The following is a 22,911-nucleotide window of genomic DNA, read 5'->3' as shown; positions in this document are numbered from 1 at the left end:
TCTGCTAAACACGTGTATGTGACCAATAAAATGTTTTATATATGGTTTTTTTAAATGGAAATATTGGACTATAAATTGTGCTGTCCTGTATTATACTCATGCTAACATGTATTATTCTATTCTACTGACATTTACCTGACATTTACTTTGTTTGTATTCATATCTATTATTATGTATTATTGTTGTTGTTGCATTGTCGAGAAGGAACCTGCAAGTAAGAATTTCGTTGGATGATGTAAACTATGCGCACAGTTGGGTAGGTTACTTTCTAAATGTAATCTGTTACAGTTACTAGTTACCTGTCCAAAATTGTAATCGGTAACTTTTGGATTACCCAAACTCAGTAACGTAATCTGATTACATTCAGTTACTTTTAGAGTACTTTCCCCTTATGAGGCATTAGAAGACAAAAATGTATGTTACCAATTGAACTACATCTATTGCAGGATAAATCAATGTTAAAGTTGACATATCTGGCCATATATAGATGTTACATTTTACTTTATGGGTTGGTTATGTAGGCTTCTTCTAACCCATCGCTTTCTACTACATATAATAATATGATTAAATTATATCTTTACATTAATCTATATATACTTTAGAAATCCAAAAATGGATGTAGCTACTACAGATTGCCCCTTTAAGTCTATCAAAAGTGTGCAAGTTTGAGCATGTAGCTAAATGGGAGAGCAGCAGTGTGATTCACATCAATGCGCTATGTAGATATCAATAATAAGGGATGTCCGTATCGCCGTAGACTACAACACTGCTCTCATCCTTACCTCCAAGCGTTTATTCAAATTGATCATCTTTGGATGTCGACAACAGTTACACCATTGGAAGAAATAGCTTGGACTGTAGCCTTCAAAAACATATTCCTGCTCTTTTCCCGCGATCCATCAAATACATTTGCTGTTTAATCATAGTGGTCTCTGACTTGTGGTCAGACACGCTCAGGTGGAACAAACTTACATTTGCGCTTTTTTTCAATGCTGATTTGAATGTCTGTCATTGAGAAAACAGAGAAGTGTCAAATAATATTTTTTTCGCAAACATCCTTTCTGAATTTAAAAATAATCCTCGAAGTAAATCATCTAGTTTTTCAAATGTATCTGTAATCTGATTACAATAGTTTTGCTGGTAACGTGACGGATTACAGGTACCGTTTTTTTGTAGTCCCTTACATGTAGCGGATTGTAATCCGTTACTCCCCAACGCCTGACTGTGTGTATCCTGTACGTATGACTAAAATACCACATCAAACGAAATTTTGATATTGAAACCTGAACATTTTAGAAATGGGCGGGTTTTATGACTTTGTGGGTGTGGTAACTAGGGACAACCGCCTTATGGAAGTGACGTCAAGGTGTCATCATGTAAAGATGGCGACTCATCACAGGCAGAATGCTGCTGGGCGGAGAAAAGTGCAGGTAAATCACTAATGTATCTATCTTGTCATGCAGTTGCGTGCAGAGTAAAGATTTTTCAATTTGCATTCATACACGATACTTATCCGTGGAAATGTATCTTTTGCCTGCTCGTCCGTGGATGTCATTGAACCCTCAACGTGTGGCGGGCAAGTGCCGCCGGTCACTCCTCCCTCGGCTCTGGCATTACTAGCAGAGAGCTAGCTAGTTTAGCTTGCTGCTACTCAATACATTCTGCGGCCCGCTGCAAATGACTCAATTCGTTTGACGGAGACCGTGTCTCGTGTTTAATGGGTTGTCAAGGGATTTGCATGTGAACGTGCGGGGTTGTTATTTCAGGTAACTAGAGACATTGAAGATTTCCCCCGCGCCCACCCTCACATCACGAGCTAGCTGGTTAGCTAGAAAATCACATCCCCTTTAGCAAGCTAGCTATGTGGTATGCAACCAGTCGGATGCTGCAATTATCTTTGTCCGATTACAATTGTATAGCCTTGATCCTATGCGATTGCTCGACGTCAGCAAACTGCTGTCACACACATGCTTTACGAATGATGGCATGCAGTATGTTCAATAAGTTAGTGTTATTGTCCTCTGATGCAATATGATTTACTCTGTATCCATTCAATAATGTTAGTTTGTATGTACATTGCCTTCAAAGTATTCACACCCATTGACGTTAAACTTGTTTTGTTATTACAAATTGGGATAAAAATGGATTTAGTTGTCTTTGTTTTTTTAAGGATCTACACATTATATTGTCAAAGTGGATGAAAAATTGTATTTAAAAAAAAAGATTAATGAAAGATATTTATTGCATAAGTATTCAACCCCCTGAGTCAATACATGTTAGAATCACCTTTGGCAGTGATTACAGCTGTGAGTCTTTCTGGGTAAGTCCTTAAGAGTTGTACACACCTGGATTGTACACACCTGGATTGTACACTATATTTGCCTGTTTTTTTTTATTTTTTACTCTTTGAGCTCTGTCAAGTTGGTTGTTGATCATTGCTAGTCAGCCATTTTCATGTCTTGCCATAGATTTTCAAGTCGATTTTATGTCAACTGTAACTAGGCAACTCAGGAACATTCAATGTTGTCTTGGTAAGCAACTTGAGTGTATATTTGGCTTTGTTTTAGGTTATTGTCCAGCTGAAAGGTGAATTTGACTCTGTCTGTTGAGAACCAGACTGAACCAGGTTTTCCTCTAGGATTATGTCCATTCATTTTCTATTCTGAAAAACTCACTAGTCCAGTACATTACCAGTGTTTACAAGCCATTTATGACACTTGATTAGTTTCAGCAAGTGCCTACATGTTATTATAAAATGAACAAAAATATAAATGCAATGTGTGAAGTGTTGGTCCCATGAATCATGAGGTGAAATAAAAGATCCAAGTTTTCCATACGCACAAAAAGCTTATTTCTCTAAAATGTTGTGCACAAATTTGTTTACATCTGTGTTAGTGAGCATTTATCCTTTGTCAAGACAATCCATCCACCTGACAGGTGTGGCATATCAAGAAGCTGATTAAATAGCATGATCATTTCTCAGGTGCACCTTGTGCTGGGGACAATAACAGGCCACTCTAAATTGTGCAGTTTTGTCACAACACAATGCCACAGATGTCTCAAGTTCTGAGGGAGTGTGCAATTGGCATGCTGACTGCAGGAATGTCAACCAGAGCAATTGCCAGATCATTTAATGTTCATTTATCTACCGTAAGCCACCTCCATTGTTTTAGAGAATTTGCAGTATGTCCAACTGGCCTCATCTGCAGACCATGTGTAACCATGCCAGCCCAGGACCTCCACATCAAATCAAATTTTATTGGTCACATACACATGGTTAGCAGATGCTAATGCGAGTGTAGCGAAATGCTTGTGCAAATCAATCCCAGAACAACAGCAAAGTACATTGTGAAGATGCTGGAGGAAACAGGGACAAAAGTATCTATATCCACAGTGAAACTAGTCCTATATTTACATAACCTGAAAGGCCGCTTAGCAAGGAAGAAGCCACTGCTCCAAAACCGCCATAAACAAGCCAGACTACAGTTTGCAACTGCACATGGGGACAAAGATGGTACTTTTTGGAAAGGGGGAGGCTTGCAAGCCGAAGAACACCATCCCAACCATGAAGCATGGGGGTGGCAGCATCATGTTGTGGGGGTGCTTTGCTGCAGGAGGGACTGGTGCACTTCACAAATTTAGCATCATGAGAAAGAAATGATGTGGATGCATTGAAGCAACATCAGTCAGGAAGTTAAAGCTTGGTTGCAAATGGGTCTTCCAAATGAACAATGACCCCAAGCATACTTCCATAGTTGTGGCAAAATGGCTTAAGGACAAGTCAAGGTATTGGAGTGGCCATCACAAAGCCCTGACCTCAATCCTACGGTAAAAGTGCAATATGTGCCATGTAAAAAATCTAACGTTAAGTTCCTTGTTCAGAACATATGAAAGCTGGTTGTTCAATATTCCCAGTTAAGAAGTTTTAGGTTGTAGTTAGTATAGGAATTATGACGCGTCGACTACTTCTCTCTCTACCATTTGTATTTCGTATACCTTTGACTATTGGATGTTCTAATAGGCACTTTAGTATTGCCAACCTAATCTCAGGAGTTGATAGGCTTGAAGTCATAAACAGAGCTGTGAAGCAAGCTTTGCCAAGAGCTGCTGACAAATGCAGGAAAGTTTGAATGAATGCTTACGAGCCTCCTGCTGCCTACCGCCGCTCAGTCAGACTGCTCTATCAAATATCAAATCATAGACTTAATTATAATATAGTAAACACACATATGAGCCTTCGTAAACCAAATCCGTAAACTATCATTTAAAAAACAAAATGTTTATTCTTTCAGTGAAATACGGAACCGTTCCGTATTTTATCTAACGGGTGGCAACCCGAAGTCTAAATATTGCTCTTACATTGCACAACCTTCAATGTTATGTCATAATTATGTAAAATTCTGTCAAATTAGTTCGCAACGAGCTAGGCGGCCCAAACTGTTGCATATACCCTGACTCTGTGTGCGTGCAATGAACACGAGAAGTGACACAATTTCCCTAGTTATTATTGCCTTCTAACATTTAATTTATTTTAACTAAATACTTCTTAAAACCTGCGTATCTACTTCTGTGTATTGATTTTAAGAAAGGCATTGATGTTTATGGTTAGGTACATTGGTGCAACAATTGGGCATTTGTTAAATCATCACCCATTTGGCGAAGTAGGCTGTGATTCAATGATAAATTAGCAGGCACCGCATTGATTATATGCAACGCAGGACAAGCTAGTTAACCTAGTAATATCATCAACCATGTGTAGTTTTTTAAATTATTTTTATTATAAGAAGTTTAATGCTAGCTAGCAACTTTCCTTGGCTCCTTGCTGCACTTGCGTAACAGGTGGTCAGCCTGCCACGCAGTTTCCTCGTGGGATGCAATGTAATCGCCGTCCAAAAATGGCAATTACCGATTGTTATGAGAACTTGAAATCGGCCCTAATTAATCGGCCATGACGATTTAATCGGTCGACCTCTAATGTATACAAAATTCCTGGAAGCTAAAAATGTCCCAGTTCTTCCATGGCCTGCATACTCGCCAGACATGCCACCCATTGAGCATATTTGGGATGGCCTGGATCAACGTGTACGACAGCATGTTCCAATTCCCACTGATATCCATAGACTTCGCACAGCCATTGAAGAGGAGTGGGATAACATTCCATAGGCCACAATCAACAGCCTGATCAACTCTATTGGAAGGAGATGTGTCGCAGCCCAAATGGATGCATGAGGTCAGATACTGACTGGTTTTCTGATCCACGCCCCTACCTTTCTTAAGGTATCTGTGACCAACTGATGCATGTTTTCCCATTCATGTGAAATCCGTAGATTAGGGCCTAATAAATGTATTTAAATCGACTGATTTCCTTATATGAACTGTAACTCAGTAAAATCAATGTCAAGGATTCACCAGAAACAATCCCAATCCATCTTCATTTTGTTATGTGGTTCAAATTGCACTCATATCCAATTCTCTGTGCAGGTATCCTATGTGATTAGGGATGAGGTGGAGAAGTACAACCGCAATGGGGTGAACGCCCTGCAGCTCGACCCGGCATTGAACCGCCTCTTCACAGCTGGCCGAGACTCCATCATTAGGATATGGAGCGTCAACCAGCACAAGGTAACCTGTCCGTCACCTACACACTTAACCTGGCAGGATGCCATCCTATCTTGACCGTTTGAACGCTTTTACTCTAGGTCACACTGTGATAGTTTCTGCTAAATAACACAGCCACAAAGTCAGATTCCACAGCCATAAAGTCTACATTTGTTGATTGCTTGCATCCTATCACTTTTCAACTGTATTGGAGGAGAGGCTCCAAGGTCCCGGCCCTCTGACTTTCTTCTCCAATATGGGGGAGATGTGAGGTGTCAAGTAAAGAGAAATTGAGAAAGAGCTGATATGTCAGATGTATAGATGTACAGACCAATATCCATGGTCAATGTTCGAATGAAAAGCGCCATGCTTTTTGTTGTGCTGTTATTGTAATTGATTGTCATAGAATACTTGCATAAACCCACTGATATTGCAGCATAAGTCTTATTTATTGCAGCAGGACCCGTACATTGCATCGATGGAACACCACACGGACTGGGTCAATGACATCGTCCTCTGTTGCAATGGGAAGACATGTGAGTCTGTGTGATGTGTTAAGCCAGAGTTGAAGTTCTCTGAGAACAGTGTTGGACAGAGCCCTACCCCTCAGAATGGATGGCCTATATTTTTTTTATTATTAAAGAATGATCACTGAAACACAACTACATTTTAGGACATATCCATCACATGCAAATTGGAAAAACTGTTTTATGGATATTTGCTTGTACAGTGCCTACAGAATGGATTCACATCCACATTTTCTTTTGTTACAAAGTGGGATTTAAATGGATCTAATTGTCATTTTTTTGTCAATGATCTACACAAAATACTCTGTCAAAGTAGAAGAAAAAAATCAATAATATATTTTTGATGAAAAGTATTCAACCCCCTGAGTCAATGCATGTTAGAATCACTTTGGCAGCTATTACAGCTGTCAGTCTTTCTGGGTAAGTCTCTTAAGAGCGTTGCAAACCTGTATTGTACAATATTTGCCAGTTATTTTTTTTAACTCTTCAAGCTCTGTCGAGTTGGTTGTTGATCATTGCCATTTTCAAGTTTTGCCATAGATTTTCAAGCCAATTAAAGTAAACTGTAACTAGGCCACTCAGGAACATTCAATGTGGTATTGGTAAGCAGCTCTAGTGTATATTTAACCTTGAGTTTTAGGTTATTGTCCTACTAAACGGTGGATTTTTGTCTCCCAGTGTCTGTTGGAAAGCAGACTGAACCAGGTTTTCCTCTAGGACTTTGCCTATGCAAAGTCCTTATCCTAAGAAACTCCCTAGTCCTTGCCGATGACAAGTATACCCTTAACATGATGCAGCCACCACCGTGCTTGAAAATATGAAGAATGGTACTCAGTGATGTTTTCCCCAAACTAAAAGCTCAGTTCTTTTTGCAGCATTACTTTAGTGCCTTATTGCAAACAGGATGCATGTTTTGTAATATTTTTATTCTGTACAGGCTTCCTTTTCACTCTGTCATTTATACTGAACAAAAATATAAACGCAACATGTTAGTGTTGGTTTCATGAAGTGAAATAAAAGACCCCCCCCCCCAAAAAAAATGGTACATCAGCACAAAAAGCTTATTTCTCTAAATTGTACACAAATTTGTTAACATCCCTGTTAGTGAGCGTTTCTCTTTTGGCAAGAAAATCCATCTAGGTGTAGCATATCAAGAAGCTGATTAAACTTCATAATCATTGCACATGTGCACCTTGTGCTGGGGACAATAAAAGGCAACCCTGAAATGTTTTGTCACACAACACAATGCCACAGATGTCTCAGAAATGTCTACCAGAGCTGTTGCCAGATAATTGAATGTTTATCTACCATAAGCTGCCTCCAACGTTGTTTTAGAGAATTTGGCAGTATGTCCAATCAGCCTCACAACCGCAGACCATGTGTAACCACGCCAGCCCAGGACCTCCACATCTAACTTCTTCACCTGTGGGATTGTCTGAGACCTGAAACTGAGGAGTATTTCTGTCTGAAATAAAGCCCTTTTTTTGTGGGGATAAACTCTGATTGGAGTTTTCCTGGCTCCCCAGTGGTTGGCCTTGCACCAGCCAAAGTGTCATAACTTCACCACGATCAAAGGGATATTCAATGTCTGCTTTTTTTTGGACCCATCTACCAATAGGTGCCCTTTGCGAGGCATTGGAAAACCTCACTGGTGTGTGTAGTTGAATCTGTGTTTGAAATTCACTGCTTGACTGAGGGTCCCACGTAATTATGTTTGGGTACAGCGATGGGGTAGTCATTCAAAAATCCTAAAGTTATTTAGGCTTGCCATAACAAAGAGGTTGAATACTTATTGACTCAAGACATTCCAACTTTTATTTTTAATTAATTTATGAGAACATAATTCTGCTTTGAAATCTAAATGTAATCAATTTCAAATTCAGGTTGTAACACAACAAAATGTGCAAGTCAGGTGGTGTGAATACTTTCTGAAGGCACTGTATATATTTTGAGTGTTTTGCAGTCTGGTACAGTTAAGCCTGCAAGCCATTTTTATAAATAAGTTGTCATCTTTTTAAAGTCATATCACCTTTTCCTATTGATCCTGTGTCTGAATAATCTCACTCTGTATTCCAGTGATATCTGCTTCCTCAGACACCACAGTGAAAGTCTGGAATGCGCATAAGGGATTCTGCATGTCCACATTGCGAACACACAAGGTAAGCAATACCATACTGATAGCTCCAAAATACCACACCTCTAATCCCATTTCAGGTGGCATCACAAAGGCCTGAAAGCGATCTTAAAATAAGTACCCAGTGTTCACACATCTTCGTTTGAGATCAATGCATATTTAAAGCGAAAGTTACGATGCAGCTGTAGAGAAATAAAGTTGTATTACATTTAGCATGCACATTTCAAGATATGTGCTTTAGCCTAATCGGAACCTAAATCTAATTTTTAAAAGCACTGAGACTTGGCATCAAAACCCTATGGTTTTGTCTGTACAGGACTATGTCAAAGCCTTAGCCTATGCCAAGGACAAGGAGTTGGTGGCCTCAGCGGGGCTGGACAGACAGATCTTCCTATGGGACGTCAACACACTAACAGCACTGACTGCCTCCAATAACACCGTCACCAGTGAGTATGCTCTCTCTCATCTGGATCATGTTCATTCAGCACCAAACTGGGAAAAAAAAGGACTAACTGGGGGAGGGATTACCTGGACTGGACTGTTAATTTAATTTTCTTCTTCCAAATGTTTTCTGTTGCATGCCCTAATGAACATAACTCAGCTACCATGTCATAGGCACACCCTGGACTGAGTATTTTAAATGTTCACTGGACTACTTGGAATGTACGGTACAGATATAGATAGATGTACTGTATATCTGGAGGAATCGCTCGTTGAAGACGATATCTGTGTTCGAATGCTCATACGAACCTCACTAACCTACTATTTGTGATGTAAATTGAGTATGTACTAGGCTTATTGGTCATTGTATGGATATAGTTAGTTAGTATGCCAAAGGTTTCCAGATGTTGTACTAAATTCACCAAAATACAAAGCATACAAACAGTAGACACTATTTCCGTGCATAATGCAGTTCTTCATAAATGGGCGTGGCTTCACAACATTTTCAGATTTGAAGATTCAGCCGAAGTCCGACGAGAGTGGATACAAATGAATTGCTTTAACTAATTATGACAAATGTTAAGACCATGTTGAGCAATAAAGTAATGCCTTTTCAAATAACTTACGTTAGACCTTATGTTGGCTGACAATGTGTTAGCCACACTAGCCTTACAAACATCATATCATTACAGCAGTTGCTTGTATGTACCGTTATGTTAGCTAGCGACCTAAAGGTTGTTGGCTACTAATACATCAAACTTGCCAGTATATTAACTATATACTATCTAACTACCCAACGTTTATTGACTTGATTATTCACGTCATTCTTAGGTTAGCTAAGTGGTATAGTCGTTGTGCGTTCTCAATGGACACTGTTAATTAAGTTGTAAGATGTCTAGCTAGTATATACGCATTAAGTATGTAGTATGTTAGAATGGGTATTCGAACACCGCTAATGTCCTCAAGTACACATCAATTTGAATGATGGCCATGGGTATCTTTACGGGTCTTTAAGTTCCACTGACTAACCAGAAGTCTGTTGAGACAGACCTGAGTGTTGTAACTATGCTGTTGTCGTCTCCCAGCCTCCTCACTGAGTGGGAACAAAGACTCCATCTACAGTCTGGCTATGAATCAGATGGGCACTGTCATAGTGTCAGGGTCCACTGAAAAGGTGGGTTCTTAAATCACATTTTGTATTGATATATTCTTAATGTTTCCAGTGGTGTGATGACATTTGTTATAATACTTCCAGCTGATTTATTTTATTGCCATTTTCTAAAGTGAGATTTGTTTAATTTTATCTCAATATCAAATCATTTACGGGTAACAATTAAGTACCTTACTGGGATTGTTCCATTTAAAATGGTAAAAAACAAAAATAGGTTCTTAGCAAAGAGCAATTTCTGGGAGTGGTCTGAGTGGGGAAGGGAAAACTAGCTGTTATTGGCCGAGAGGTTTGGAACTCTCTTTCTCATTGGTCTATTAACTAAATTACTGCCAGTTTTTGTTGGTGGGACACACCATGAACGAGTTTGCCACCAACAAAAATGTAAACCTCTGCGTGTAAGAGTTCCACCAACAAAAACCTTATATTTGTACTTTTTTTTTTGGTTTGGCAATTCGAAATTAACTATGTTTTTTTTCCATATACCTCATAAAGAGTGAATGTGCCCTTTTAAAGGTACTGAGAGTTTGGGATCCTCGAACCTGTGCCAAACTGATGAAGTTGAAAGGCCACACTGACAACGTCAAATCATTACTGCTAAACAGGGATGGCACTCAGGTAAGGATGGCCCTTAAAAATCTAATATTGTCCCTAATCTTTAAAAATGTCAGCCACTGGTACTCTTTTGTGGAAGCCTTATTTTTCATATAGGGACAAAGAGGGCTACATTTTTTTTTAAATACAATTTGGAGGATTTCTGGAATCAGCAGGGAATGAACTGCGAGGGACGCCTCCAACCTGAAATTTTCAACTGGAATTTCGCCTTCCTAATGTTACAGCTCTCTTTTTCCGCCCAGTGTCTCTCGGGCAGCTCAGACGGGACCATCCGGTTGTGGTCGCTGGGGCAGCAGCGGTGCATCGCCACCTACCGGGTGCACGATGAGGGCGTATGGGCCCTACAGGTCAACGAGGCCTTCACGCATGTCTACTCTGGTGGTCGTGACCGCAAGATCTACTGCACTGACCTGAGGAACCCAGAGCTCCGTATGCTCATCTGTGAGGAGAAGGCCCCCGTCCTCAAGGTGAGAGGGGTGTGGTTACTGGGATACTCTGAGCAGAGGGCATACTGGGAAATGTAGTTGCAACATCTGTAACTTGTAGATATTAGGCCTGGATGTTTATTGGACTTAGGTATTTTGAGCCATATACAATCCAATCATAATGTTACAATGTTTTTTCTTATCTCAACCTTAAAGGCCCAGTGCCGTCAAAAACATGTATTTTCCTGTGTTTTATATGTATTTACACACTGAGGTTGGAATAATACTGTGCAATTGTGAAAGTGATGATAATGCCCTTTTAGTGTAAAAGATGTTTGAAAATACCACCTGAAATTTCAGCCTGTTTTGGTAGGATGGAGTTTTGGCCTGCCAGATGACATCACCAAAATTCTTGCTTCAGAAATCGCTCTTTGCTAAGAAGCTATTTATCTTTCAGTTGTAATTTAAAACAAACATAGTAAGGTACTAAATTGTTACCAATAAATGATTTGATATTGAGATAAAACTGGCTGCATTGGACCTTTAAGTGAAGGCTGCTCTGTCTCTCCCTGGTTCAGATGGAGCTGGACCGCTCAGCTGACCCCCCCACGGCCCTCTGGGTCTCCACCACCAAGTCCACCGTCAACAAATGGGTAAGCATCATAGCTGGAGTGGAACAACAGGGGTTTTATATGAGTAATTGATATGTTAATATTACATGGAAGTAGAATTAAACTGGATATAACACAGTAGAAACAAAGAATTCCGTATAGCCTGTGTGTCTCTTCTAAGAGAACCTTGTGTCTGTATACTTTTAATGCAATGTTCACTCCCTGATTTAATGTTTCCTGTCATGATTCATTGAAGTCTCTGAAGGGCATTCACAATTTCCGAGCATCTGGAGATTATGACAACGACTGCACTACTCCCCTGACGCCTCTCTGCACACAGCCCGAGCAGGTTGTTAAAGGTAAACATTTAACTTCATAAGTTTGTATCTTTGTATTGCAAATTCTGGTATTTAGAATGTAATAGATATTGTACACTGAGTGTACAAAATATTATGAACACCTGCTCTTTCTGACCCGGTGAATCCAGGTGAAAGCTATGATCCCTTATTGACTTGTTAAATCCACTTCAGTCAGTGTAGAGGAGACGGGTTAAAGAAGGATTTTTAAGCTTTGAAGCAATTGAGACATGGATTGTCTATGTCTGCCATTCAGAGGGTGAAGGCAAAAGATTTCAGTGCCTTTGAACGGGGAAAGGTAGTATGTGCCAGGCGCTGTGGTTTGTGGCAAGAACTGCAACGCTGCTGGGGTTTTCACGCTCAACCGTTTCCCGTGTGTATCAAGAACAATCCACGACCCAAAGGACATCATCCAACTTGACACAACTGTGGGAACCATGGTGGTCAATATGGGCCAACATCCCTGTGGAATGCATTTGACACCTTGTGGAGTCTATGCCCTGACGAATTGAGACTATTCTGAGGGGGAGGGGGAAGGGGGGGGCGCAATTCAATATTAGGAAGGTGTTCTTAATGTTTTGTACACTGTACGTTCTAGGCATAATTGGGTGTCATGTGTATTTCTGTCCACTAGGCGGAGCCAGCATTATTCAGTGCCACATTCTGAATGACAAGAGACATATACTAACCAAAGATACCAACAACAACGTTGCATACTGGGATATTTTAAAGGTGCGTGCCCATTGCCTTCTGTGTTTTTCATTTGGGTTTTCTGCCATCTTACGTCTCTCTGCCATCTCTTCATCGTTTGCCATATTGTTTGATTGAATACCTCTTGTCCTCATTCAGGCGTGTAAAGGGGAAGACCTGGGAAAGATGGAGTTCGACGAAGAGATTAAAAAGAGGTTTAAAATGGTGTATGTGCCAAACTGGTTCTCTGTGGATCTTAAGACTGGGGTAAGATGATCCTGCCTTCTTTTTTTTTACATTGTAAAGCTTTGGACAGTAATAGCAATAGGTAGGACAGTGATTTGCTTTCATTTTAATGCACATATTCCGTTGGGTAGATGTTGACCATCACGCTGGATGAGAGCGACTGCTTTGCTGCGTGGGTGTCGGCCAAGGATGCAGGCTTCTCCAGTCCTGATGGGGCTGATCCCAAATGTGAGCGCTTTTAAAATAAAAAGTACTGCCATGCAAGATCAAGTGGACTTTTTACCCACACAAAGTGAATATGGTCCCATATGTGCAGTACCGTCGGTATAGAGTTGTCTTCTCTTCTAGTGAACCTGGGTGGACTGCTGCTGCAGGCCTTACTGGAGTATTGGCCCCGGACACACGTCAACCCTATGGATGAAGAAACCGAGATGAACCATGGTGCGCTGTTACACACACACACACACTTGCAAAAAAGGCATTTCACTGTACTTGTGCACGTGACATTAACACTTGAAAAACACACTTACACCTACTGTAGTAATATGTATATAATAATAATATAAAGTATAATGCAGGCAGCCGTTTATATTCTTCTGACGTTATTGAGTTGAATTAAATCTAACAGTGATAGTCCTGGTTCTGATGGTGTGTGTGTGTCTGTCTTCAGTGAATGGGGAGCATGAGAGCAGGATACAGAAAGGTAATGGCTACTTCCATGTTCCCCCTCACACGCCAGTCATCTTTGGAGAGGCAGGAGGAAGGACCCTGTTCAGGTAAAATACACAGCGTTACTTAGAATACATGAAATTTGAACATTTTCCATCCATGCTGCTGTTGAAGTCTGTGCTAAACCGCCCTGTCACAGTCAGACATGGTACTGGTTTTCGTTGAAATACTGTACCTAAGCGGCACTCAATCAAGCTTTTGCCAGTGTAATGGAACCAATGGAATAGTCCCAGAAGTGCAAACCCCACCCACCCGGCCCTCTCTTTCTCCAGGTTGTTGTGTCGAGACTCAGGTGGTGAAACTGAGTCCATGTTGCTCAACGAGACCGTGCCACAGTGGGTCATTGACATTACAGTGGATGTGAGCTCTCGACTTATTATCAATGATAAATACATGTACAGTCCCAGTCAAAAGTTTGGACACACCTAATCATTCAAGGGTTTTTCTTTTATTTGTACTATTTTCTACATTGTACAATAACAGTGAAGACCTCAAAACTATGAAATATCACATATGGAATTATGTAGTAACCAAAAAAGTGTTAAACAAAATTCTTCAAAGTAGCCACCTATTGCCTTGATGACAGCTTTGCACACTCCTCTGTGACTGGTACTGTCTATATATCTTCTAACATTACAGTATTATAGCTAATTGTGTAGTGTTGATACAATATGGTTCTCATGTTTGATTCTTCCCTGTGATTTAGAAAAATATGCCCAAATTCAACAAAATCCCATTCTACCTCCAGCCTCATTCTTCCTCTGGTGCAAAAACCTTAAAGAAGTAAGTACAACATTTTAAACCGACAATCTGTTTTTCTGTTCCTATTATTGTTCTTTGTTCATCCTTCCCTGCGAAACACATTTTCCTAATGGTATCATTCACTTGAACTATTTCTCACCGTTCAATGTTCTAAGCTTGCAGTTATGTTCCAACGTTGTGGTTCTTCCGTAGGGACCGTCTGTCGGCCAGCGACATGCTCCAGGTGAGGAAGGTGATGGAACACGTATATGAGAAGATCATAAACCTGGACAACGAGTCTCAGACAGGGGCCTCGGGGAACAACGACAAGCCCAGCGAGCAGCAGCAGAAGGAGGAGGAGGACGTGGCCGTGCTGGCAGAGGAGAAGATTGAGCTGCTCTGTCAGGATCAAGTACTGTACAAAAACCCTACCTCTTCAAAGAGTATTTTCTAGCTCTGACTTTGCTGATAGCTACTTTGTTGAGGAAAAGTGTACTTACTATGCCTGTGAGATATAGGTGTCCCACCTAGCTATTTTCAGATGAATACACTAACTGTAAGTCCAGCCTGGATAAGAGCGTCTGCTAAATGACTCAAATGTATTAATGTATGTTCCCACTTTTCGTTGTCTATAGGTATTGGATCCCAACATGGACCTGCGGACGGTCAAGCATTTTATCTGGAAGAGTGGCGGAGACCTAACCCTTCACTATCGGCAGAAGTCCACGTGAGGTCGCCGGTGTCATCTTGTGCTATCCTGACCACCCCCTCCTCCTTCTGGAACCAAACATGGACTGTTCAAACTCATCCAACCAGATCCATGTGTTAGTAACACAAACCTGCGCTCAACGACTCCTTGTTAGAGCCTTATAACCCCTCAGAAAGCATTGGTTTGGTCCGTAGCCAGAGTGTCACACAATAATCACTTCTCCAATCAGCCAGAACACACAAGGAGAAAGGAGGGTAAACTATTGTGACTGTGTACAGTGAATGGACTGAAGACATTTCCAGGGCATTTTAAGGTTCTTTGTCATTTAGCTTTTATTTTATGACGTTTCCTTGCCTCCTTTTTGTTATTTTTTTCCCTTTTTTGTAAGTAAGATTTTTATTGACATGCCCATCTTCCGAGAGAGAAGGCGTGACAACCAGCTTGAGAAAGTCACTATGCTTGGGGGTTCATTTTGTGACATGAGTATGTTTTAGTTTTTGTTGGGGTCCCCCCCTCCCATACATTCCTAGAACATGCTTGTTTCCGGCCACCTATCACCACCCTTCATCCTCGTCCATGGTTACGAAAGGGTTTATTGAGGAACATTTTCTGGATAGTCAGGTGACCATTCAAACCAATCAAAGACTTGACAGAATGTAAAGACATGACAATGTTTATTGTATGTTGTGTGATATTCCTCAGTTACCTCAGTTTGGCAACTGACTGATGTATTGAAAGCTGCTGTGTGAAGCTTCTCTCACCACATGGACACATACAAGTACACATTCCCCATACTATCTCTTTAGCGAACACTTAAATTACTGAACCTATCTTTCTTTTTGTAAATAGACTGTCATATTTTATAGGCAACTTGGCACAAGTTGTACTTCTGATCATCAGGAACATTATATTTCCAATTTTTTTTTTTTTGCAAAACCTATGTTATTTTCAAAAGGGTGCTTTCTCATGTAAAAATATATCATTAAAATCACAAATGTCAAGAAGCAACAGGTATGTACAATTTAAAGGACCCACTGAATCAGGATGTTTATAGGCTACTGTACTGTATTTGAGAGCAAAGCTAAATTGTTGTCATTGGCATTACCCATGACAGTCTGCTGCTAAATCGCCCTATATCCATTATACACTGACAACGTTTATGGGGGGATATTCTTGAGGAAAGTGGAGGGATTCACAACTTTTTTTTTTATGCCAACGAAATGAAGACTGTGCTCTCAAACTCCAACAATGTGAATTTCACAGTGTTATAGCAAATGTATTATAATAAAGAATTTATTTGGTTTTAATCCTAAAGAAACTTTGGTTGTTGAATTCTCTACATTAAAAAAAGCTACTAAAGAATTATATGCCTCTGTATCCACAACCGCTTATGCTCTGAAGTGCTTATTGTAATTTAATGTGGGTGCATAAACTCATAATAAATTAGCCAACATGACAATGAGAATAACATGCTTTTGAATTTCAGAGGAAGATGAATTGCATTGATCTGAGACTTAAGATCAGAAATCACATTGCTGAATTACAGGACACAAAAGGCTACCACTTGTAATGTGTAATATATTTGCCTTGGAATACAAATGCTGCTGGAAGTAGTTGTCATGGTCTTAGCTCTGTCAGCTATGGGTCTGTACATCTGCAAGTATGTGTAAGTGCTCAACTATACAGTATGTGTGTGTGTGTGTATATATATATATATATATATATGACATTTCTTGCAATTGTATAGTCATCCCTGAAGCTCTTAATCTATATCTCCAGATTGTTTCCAGAGAGCCCATCAGGAATCATCAACTAGAATCAGCCACCTGACGATTTATTTCTTGAACGGATGGTCAGGGGACCTGAACATAATTACAAATAATTAGTAGACTGCAAATTGACAGCAAGAAGCCCAAACAGATTTAATATTTGAAATTGGGGCCACAGCCGCCAGGTGGGGAACCCCGCATGGTTAGATCTGACCAATTATTTATATATCCACTAGATGACAAACGGGGAGCTGTTTTGAAGCCAACATGGCTCCATCTTGGCACTCCCCCGTCAACGTAGAAAACGATTTTGGAAGCTATAGAAATGCGTTTTTTTACGTCTACATTTGTTTTTGCCATGTTTATTCTATTACAGACACCTTAATAGGCTTGGGCGGTGTACCGTATACCAGTGGTATTTGGGAAAAGACACAGGAGGATTTTTCTATACTATAAATACCATCAAAACTATTAATTTTGACGTTTTTCAATAAATGTTTATTTTTTGCGACATTTTTTATTATTACCTGCAATCAACTTGTGCAATACCCTAGAAGATTAAGAAGATTGCGTTCATTTCATCTGTCAAATTATTTTAAATTATTACGTTTACCGTAGATCCCCAGAACAGTTGGGCCAGTCACGTGTTTGTTTGTAAACAGCACAATAAGAGAAAGCATGCAGGTGAGGCCATAGCGTTCCATATCTATCGACGAGGCTGTTGTGTGGCGTACGAGTTGATGAAGTTACACTTGTATGCAATTCACTACTGAATGTTTTCCATCAGATATCTTAGAATTGCTTTCTTCCAGAAGTCAAAGAGCTCTGGAAGAGATATCTGTACAGCTGTCATTTTTTTTGTGTGCTTTCTACTAGCGTTTAGTTTTTTTTTGTCTCCGTTCTTTTCCCATCGGGTCTGTGTAACGTTTACACATCACAACTTTGTTAATTTGCACAATTTCTCTCGTTCACCGTCGCTTATAAATTTCAACACTCTTTGGTAGCTACTAGCTATGCTTGTATAACTTTATGAGCTGGATTTTCTTGTCTTTGCAATTAGTTTATGTTCGTTCTCGCTCGTTAGCCTTTAGCTAATATCATCTGTGATTTCGCTTTTAGTTAGTGATACATTTGTTAGCATTCTGGTGATAGAGGCCCAATTGGCTTTTCTTGCATTTTTAGCGCCCCTTATGTGCTTTGCTGGTAATACCGTAAATCCCGGTATGACAATATGAACATCTGGATTCCGCCCAAGCCTACACCTTAATGCATACTTTTAAATGATTGTTTATTATTATTATTGATTATATTATGTGAGATAAACATAAAGATTTTAGTAAACTATTTTTGAAAGTTCTACTGTCCCCACTACAACAAACAATACACAAATAAATGTAATTGAAATACTGTAGAATTCCATTTATTCCCACTCCTTCTGGGGAGTGGCAATGGAGTGGCAATATGGCCGATCGGTGGCTTCAAAGCCTCCCACTGGCCAATACATAGCATTTCAGGGTTTAAATACATCACTGTATTTGACCCTCCAGAAGATACTGCAGGCATCCCCATCCGGGACCCAGGCAGAGAAATCCCCGCCTGTCTCAGGTTGGATACTATTACAGCCCTCTCTGTCCCTTCCAGGTCCACTCAGCAGCCACTTAAACCCCTTTGATGTTTATGTTATGTGAAGATGTCGCGATATACAGGGGACACTCTGACACGTTTGTTATCGCTGTTATCAAAACTGCAGGGCGGAAATCTCTGGGCACTCCCAACAAGTAGTGGTCCAAACCGTAGAATTACAACAAAAACTAATCCGCTGAAAACTCCGCCCATCTTTCATTCCCTGTCGCGGACTGGCGGAATTTAAGATCACTCAATAGTAAACTGGTTACCATGGACTTTAGATTGTCAGTCAGTATCCATGAGGACATTATTATTTTGTTGGAATGGTAGGTAATAGGAAGCTATCTCTATCAAGGTGGTGTCGGAAATTAATTTAGGTAACAAGAAGGGAGTTTACAGGCTAATTATTTGAACAGTCAGCATCCGTGCACTTACAATGGCTCCAAGGAAGAATTTCAGAAACCAAGCCAAAAAAGGTCGGTACCCTTCTCAATGCTAACTAGCTAACAGCATAGCTCGTACGCTAAATGATTGTGCAGGTCTAGCTAGTTAAATATTTATTTGACAGTTATGCAACTGCACCACCACCAGGCAAAGAATAATGTATTTCATCATGTTCTTTCCTCGAGCCAATTGTGCAGAATCTATTTTGAAACGCTACAATGTAGCAACTATGTTACAATGATACAATGTAGCCCCGCTGCTAACGTTCACTTGTTGTCCACTGTGTCAGCGGGTTAGTTAATGTCTTCACTACATTTAGAAGGGAATTTATATGTTTAGCTATTTGTCTTCTGTTGTTGGTTTAGGCTTCGTGTTTCTCTCTTCTCAAATGATGATGAATGTGAATGATGCTATGTTGGCCTGTGGGGAATGGTCATCAAATTATTCCATATTCCCAGTGCACACCATGTCATTCATCCAGACCATCCCTAGGCACATATCTGGTATAAAAACATTTTTTTTTTTTAAACCTGTCTGTTTAATGGATTTTGTGTCATTAAAGGGTTGCCTAACATTTTTCACACTAATAGCCTACTCCTCTTCAATTATCTTAGAATATGAGTGTCTTAATTGAGGACTGAGTCTAAACTAGTAAAAAGTGTCCTGTGTTGTGACTGGTGGATAATAGTTACTTATAACAAGGAACTGTCAATGCATGGATTTTAATTGTTTTCATTGCACAAACTGGCATAGTTTATAGCAAGTATTTCCCACTATAAGTGGGTTTCAATCAGAAGTGCAAAGACATGGGAAGTTGTCTGTCGTACTGCAGTGCATGTGATGCTACCATAAAAAAGTCAACATGCACTGTGATTGTAATATCTGATTGGAAGGCATAGCCTACTAATGCTTGGCCCTGTTTGCAGTGCTGTGCTGGTTTTGGGAAAGAGACACTGAATCTACACTAGGGTGTCACAACTGCCAAGGCAACATCAACCTCAGAAAAATGTTGCAGGTGTGCGTATGCCTGACAGTTGTTAATCTTCATGGTCCATGCCCTGTAACATCCTTTGTTAGACAGATTGTTGCCAAAATCTTTGGCTGCCATTTATGGACCAACTACTCTGATGCACTCGCCTATTGAAAAAGAGGATGATGATTATTAGGTTAACACAAATTATGATTAGCCATTAACATTTTTTATTGTTACAAACACATGAAGATTAGCCAATGGCCTTAGAGGAAGTTGTTATAGTCTTCAGTCATGATGGCTGAAATAAACTGAGTGTACAAAACATCAGGAACACTTTCCATGACATAGACTAACCAGGTAAATCCAGGTGAAAGCTATGATCCCTTATTGATGTCACTTGTTCAATCTACTTCAAATCAGTGTAGATAAAGGGGAGGAGACAGGTTAAAGAAGGATATTTTTTTAAGCTTTGAGACATGCATTGTGTATGTGTACCATTCAGAGGGTGAATGGGAAAGACAAAACATTGAAGTGCCTTTTGAACAGGGTATGGTAGTAGGTGCCAGGCGCGTGTGTCAAGAGCTGCGATGCTGCTGTTTTTTTTATCTCTTCCATGCTCAACCGTTTCCCATGTCTATCAAGAATAGTCCACTACCCAAAGGACATCCAGCAAACTTGACACAACTGTGGGCATCATTGGAGTCAACATGGGACAGAATCCCATATATGCCTCTACAACCACAGCTAATGATGTCACTTAACAAAGAGTTGCAGTCTGTTTTGGAATGGGTGGCCAGTAATCAAACTGGTCCTGAACATCTCTAAAACCTAAGAGCATTGTACTTGGTACAAATCATTCCCTAAGTTCTAGAACTCAGCTGAATCTGGTAATGAATGGTGTGGCTGTTGAACAAGTTGAGGGGACTAAATTACTTGGCGTTACCTTAGATTGTAAACTGTCATGGTCAAAACCTATAGATTCAGTGGTTGTAAACCTGGGGAGAGGTCTGTCTGTAATAAAGAGATGTTGTGCTTTTTTGACACCAAACTCCAAAAATCAAGTCCTGCAGGGTCTAGTTTGGTATCATCATGATTATTATTCAGCCATGTGCAAGCAAAGACCTAGTGAACTGCAGCTGGCCCAGAACAGAGCGGCACATCTTGCTCTTCATTGTAATCAGAGGGCTAATGTAAATACTATTCATGCCAGTCCTATTGGCTAAGAGTTGAGACTGACTGCATCACTGCTTTTTATAAGAACCACTATTGTGTTGAAAATCCCAAATTATTTACGTAGTCAACTTCTAGGTTAAATGGTTGGAAGTTTGTAAGCTGATAAAACACTACTCCACCCATCTAGTGAGAAGATGGTAGTGCTCGTATTGCACCAGAATGGGTGTGTCAGCCTAGTCATGAACTGCTCCTTTACACACTTTTCTACTGTACAACTATTTCTAAATGCTGTAGGTTAATGTGCTCAACTTCAAGAGAATTTCAATCTCTGCACCAGATCTTCACTAAAGACCAACTGACAGGCAACTGTCATGTTTTCTGTGTTTGGACAAGTGCCAACTCTGCTGCAATGTCTTTGTGTGTACCTTGTTCTGCACAGTCCCTCTTGTGTCCTATCTGGCTATGGCAGATGAGTGTCTCACACACACACTGCATGTCCTCCCCATATTTGTTTGTTGGCTCTAAAAAATAGTCCCCTAGGCTAGTTTGGCCAGTATCGAGTTCCAGCTGTCCAAGTGGTCACTCTACGCCTCATTCAGGCAGGGGGGATTTGTTAGAAAAAAAATCAAGGAGTTCTCATCATGGATCCCACTTCAGGAGCCCATCTGTGAAGAAGCCATATTGGCTAAAGAAATCCTAGATAGGGTCAAGGGGATTTATAAATGGTAGGCTAATGGTTCTGCTTAACTGCTTCATTCAGAAGTGTTGAATGGTAACCGACAGTGTGGTTCCATTTAAGCAATAAGATCAGAGGAGGTGTGGTATATGGCCAATATACCACAGCTAATGGCTTTTCGTACGCGCGATGAAACGCTGAGTGCCTGGGTATATTGGCCATATACCACAAACTCCTGATGTGCCTTATTGCTATTATAAACTGGTTACTAATGTGAAAATAAATGTTTTGTCATACCCGTGGTATATGGTCTGATATACCACAGGTTTCAGCCAATCAGCATTCAGGGCTCGAACGACCCAGTTTAAAATATCGAATTGACTAGGATGAGGGACTGTTATTCTGGTTAACAGAGCAGTGTCTGCAGTAAAGTAGGGCTATTACAAATGGTAGTCGACATGGCAACCTTCGCCAGCAACCTAAATATGTAGCGTTGTAGCTATTTAACAGCACAAACTACCTTGCCTTTATACTGATGAAGTCATCACAGGAGGTTGGTAGCATCTTAATTTGGGAGGACAGGCTCGTGATAATGGCTGGAGCCGAATAAGTGAAGTGTTATCAAATAAATGGTTTCCGTTCCATTCACGCCGTTCCAGCCATTATTATGAGCCTCAGCAGCCTCCATTGTCTTTTATTTATATCCAGGATTTTTCTTTATTTTACTATTTTCTACATTGTAGAATCATAGTGAAGACATCAGAACTTTGAAAATAACGCTTGGAATCATGTAGTAACAAAAAAAGTGTTAAACAAATCAAAATATATTTGAGATTCTAATCGGGTCATCTGATGCAGCACTCCATCACTCTCCTTCTTTGGTCAAATAGCCCTTATACAGCCTGGAGGTGTGTTTTGGGTCATTGTCCTGTTGAAAATCAAATGATAGTCCCATTAAGCACAAAGCAAATGGGATGTTTTATCGCTGCAGAAGGCTGTGGTAGCAATGCTGGTTAAGTGTGCCTTGAATTCTAAATAAATCACTGACCGTGTCACCAGCAAAGCACCCCACACCATCACACCTCCATGCTTCATGGTGGGAACCACACATGCGGAGATCATCCGTTCACCTACTCTGCGTCTCACAAAGACACGGCAGTTTGAACCAAATATATCAAATTGGACTCATCAGACCAAAGGACAGATTTCCACTGGTCTAATGTCCATTGCTTGTGTTTCTTGACCCAAGCAAGTCTCTTC

General features: G+C 40.3%; 2 protein-coding genes across 15 annotated transcripts in view; both read left to right on the top strand.

Annotated features, from left to right (window-relative positions):
- Positions 1-1,349: 1,349 nt before the first annotated feature.
- LOC109909816 (WD repeat-containing protein 48-like) lies at positions 1,350-16,308 on the top strand. Of its 3 annotated transcripts, none has more exons than XM_020508858.2 (19): positions 1,350-1,430; positions 5,482-5,622; positions 6,059-6,134; positions 8,202-8,284; positions 8,576-8,705; positions 9,786-9,874; positions 10,385-10,486; positions 10,726-10,950; positions 11,487-11,561; positions 11,776-11,878; positions 12,510-12,607; positions 12,725-12,832; positions 12,943-13,039; positions 13,160-13,252; positions 13,482-13,587; positions 13,813-13,900; positions 14,247-14,323; positions 14,495-14,693; positions 14,917-16,308. In XM_020508858.2, exons 1-19 carry the CDS (start codon positions 1,350-1,352, stop codon positions 15,010-15,012), a joined length of 2,067 nt encoding a protein of 688 aa, XP_020364447.2. In that variant the 3' UTR covers positions 15,013-16,308. The 3 variants fall into 3 exon arrangements, with proteins under 3 accessions (XP_020364447.2, XP_020364446.2, XP_020364444.2); XM_020508857.2 differs by having other exon boundaries at positions 6,056-6,134; XM_020508855.2 differs by having other exon boundaries at positions 6,056-6,134; positions 10,364-10,486.
- Positions 16,309-18,341: 2,033 nt separating this feature from the next.
- The window catches only part of LOC109909819 (aspartyl/asparaginyl beta-hydroxylase), a 48,210-nt gene continuing 43,640 nt past the window's right edge, over positions 18,342-22,911 (top strand). For 3 of the 12 annotated variants that reach the window (XM_031796745.1, XM_031796739.1, XM_031796736.1), the window contains exon 1: positions 18,342-18,861. In XM_031796745.1, coding sequence (XP_031652605.1) covers positions 18,822-18,861 — 40 coding nt within the window. In that variant the 5' untranslated portion in view covers positions 18,342-18,821. The remainder of the gene's footprint in view (positions 18,862-22,911) is intronic. The other 9 variants (XM_031796740.1, XM_031796742.1, XM_031796735.1 and 6 more) reach the window with 4 other exon arrangements.

Source organism: Oncorhynchus kisutch, linkage group LG18 (genome assembly GCF_002021735.2).
Source record: "Oncorhynchus kisutch isolate 150728-3 linkage group LG18, Okis_V2, whole genome shotgun sequence".
NCBI classification, from domain to species: Eukaryota; Metazoa; Chordata; class Actinopteri; order Salmoniformes; family Salmonidae; genus Oncorhynchus; species Oncorhynchus kisutch.
Note: the sequence above shows the minus strand (reverse complement) of the source record. Positions and strands in the feature narration are given on the sequence as shown.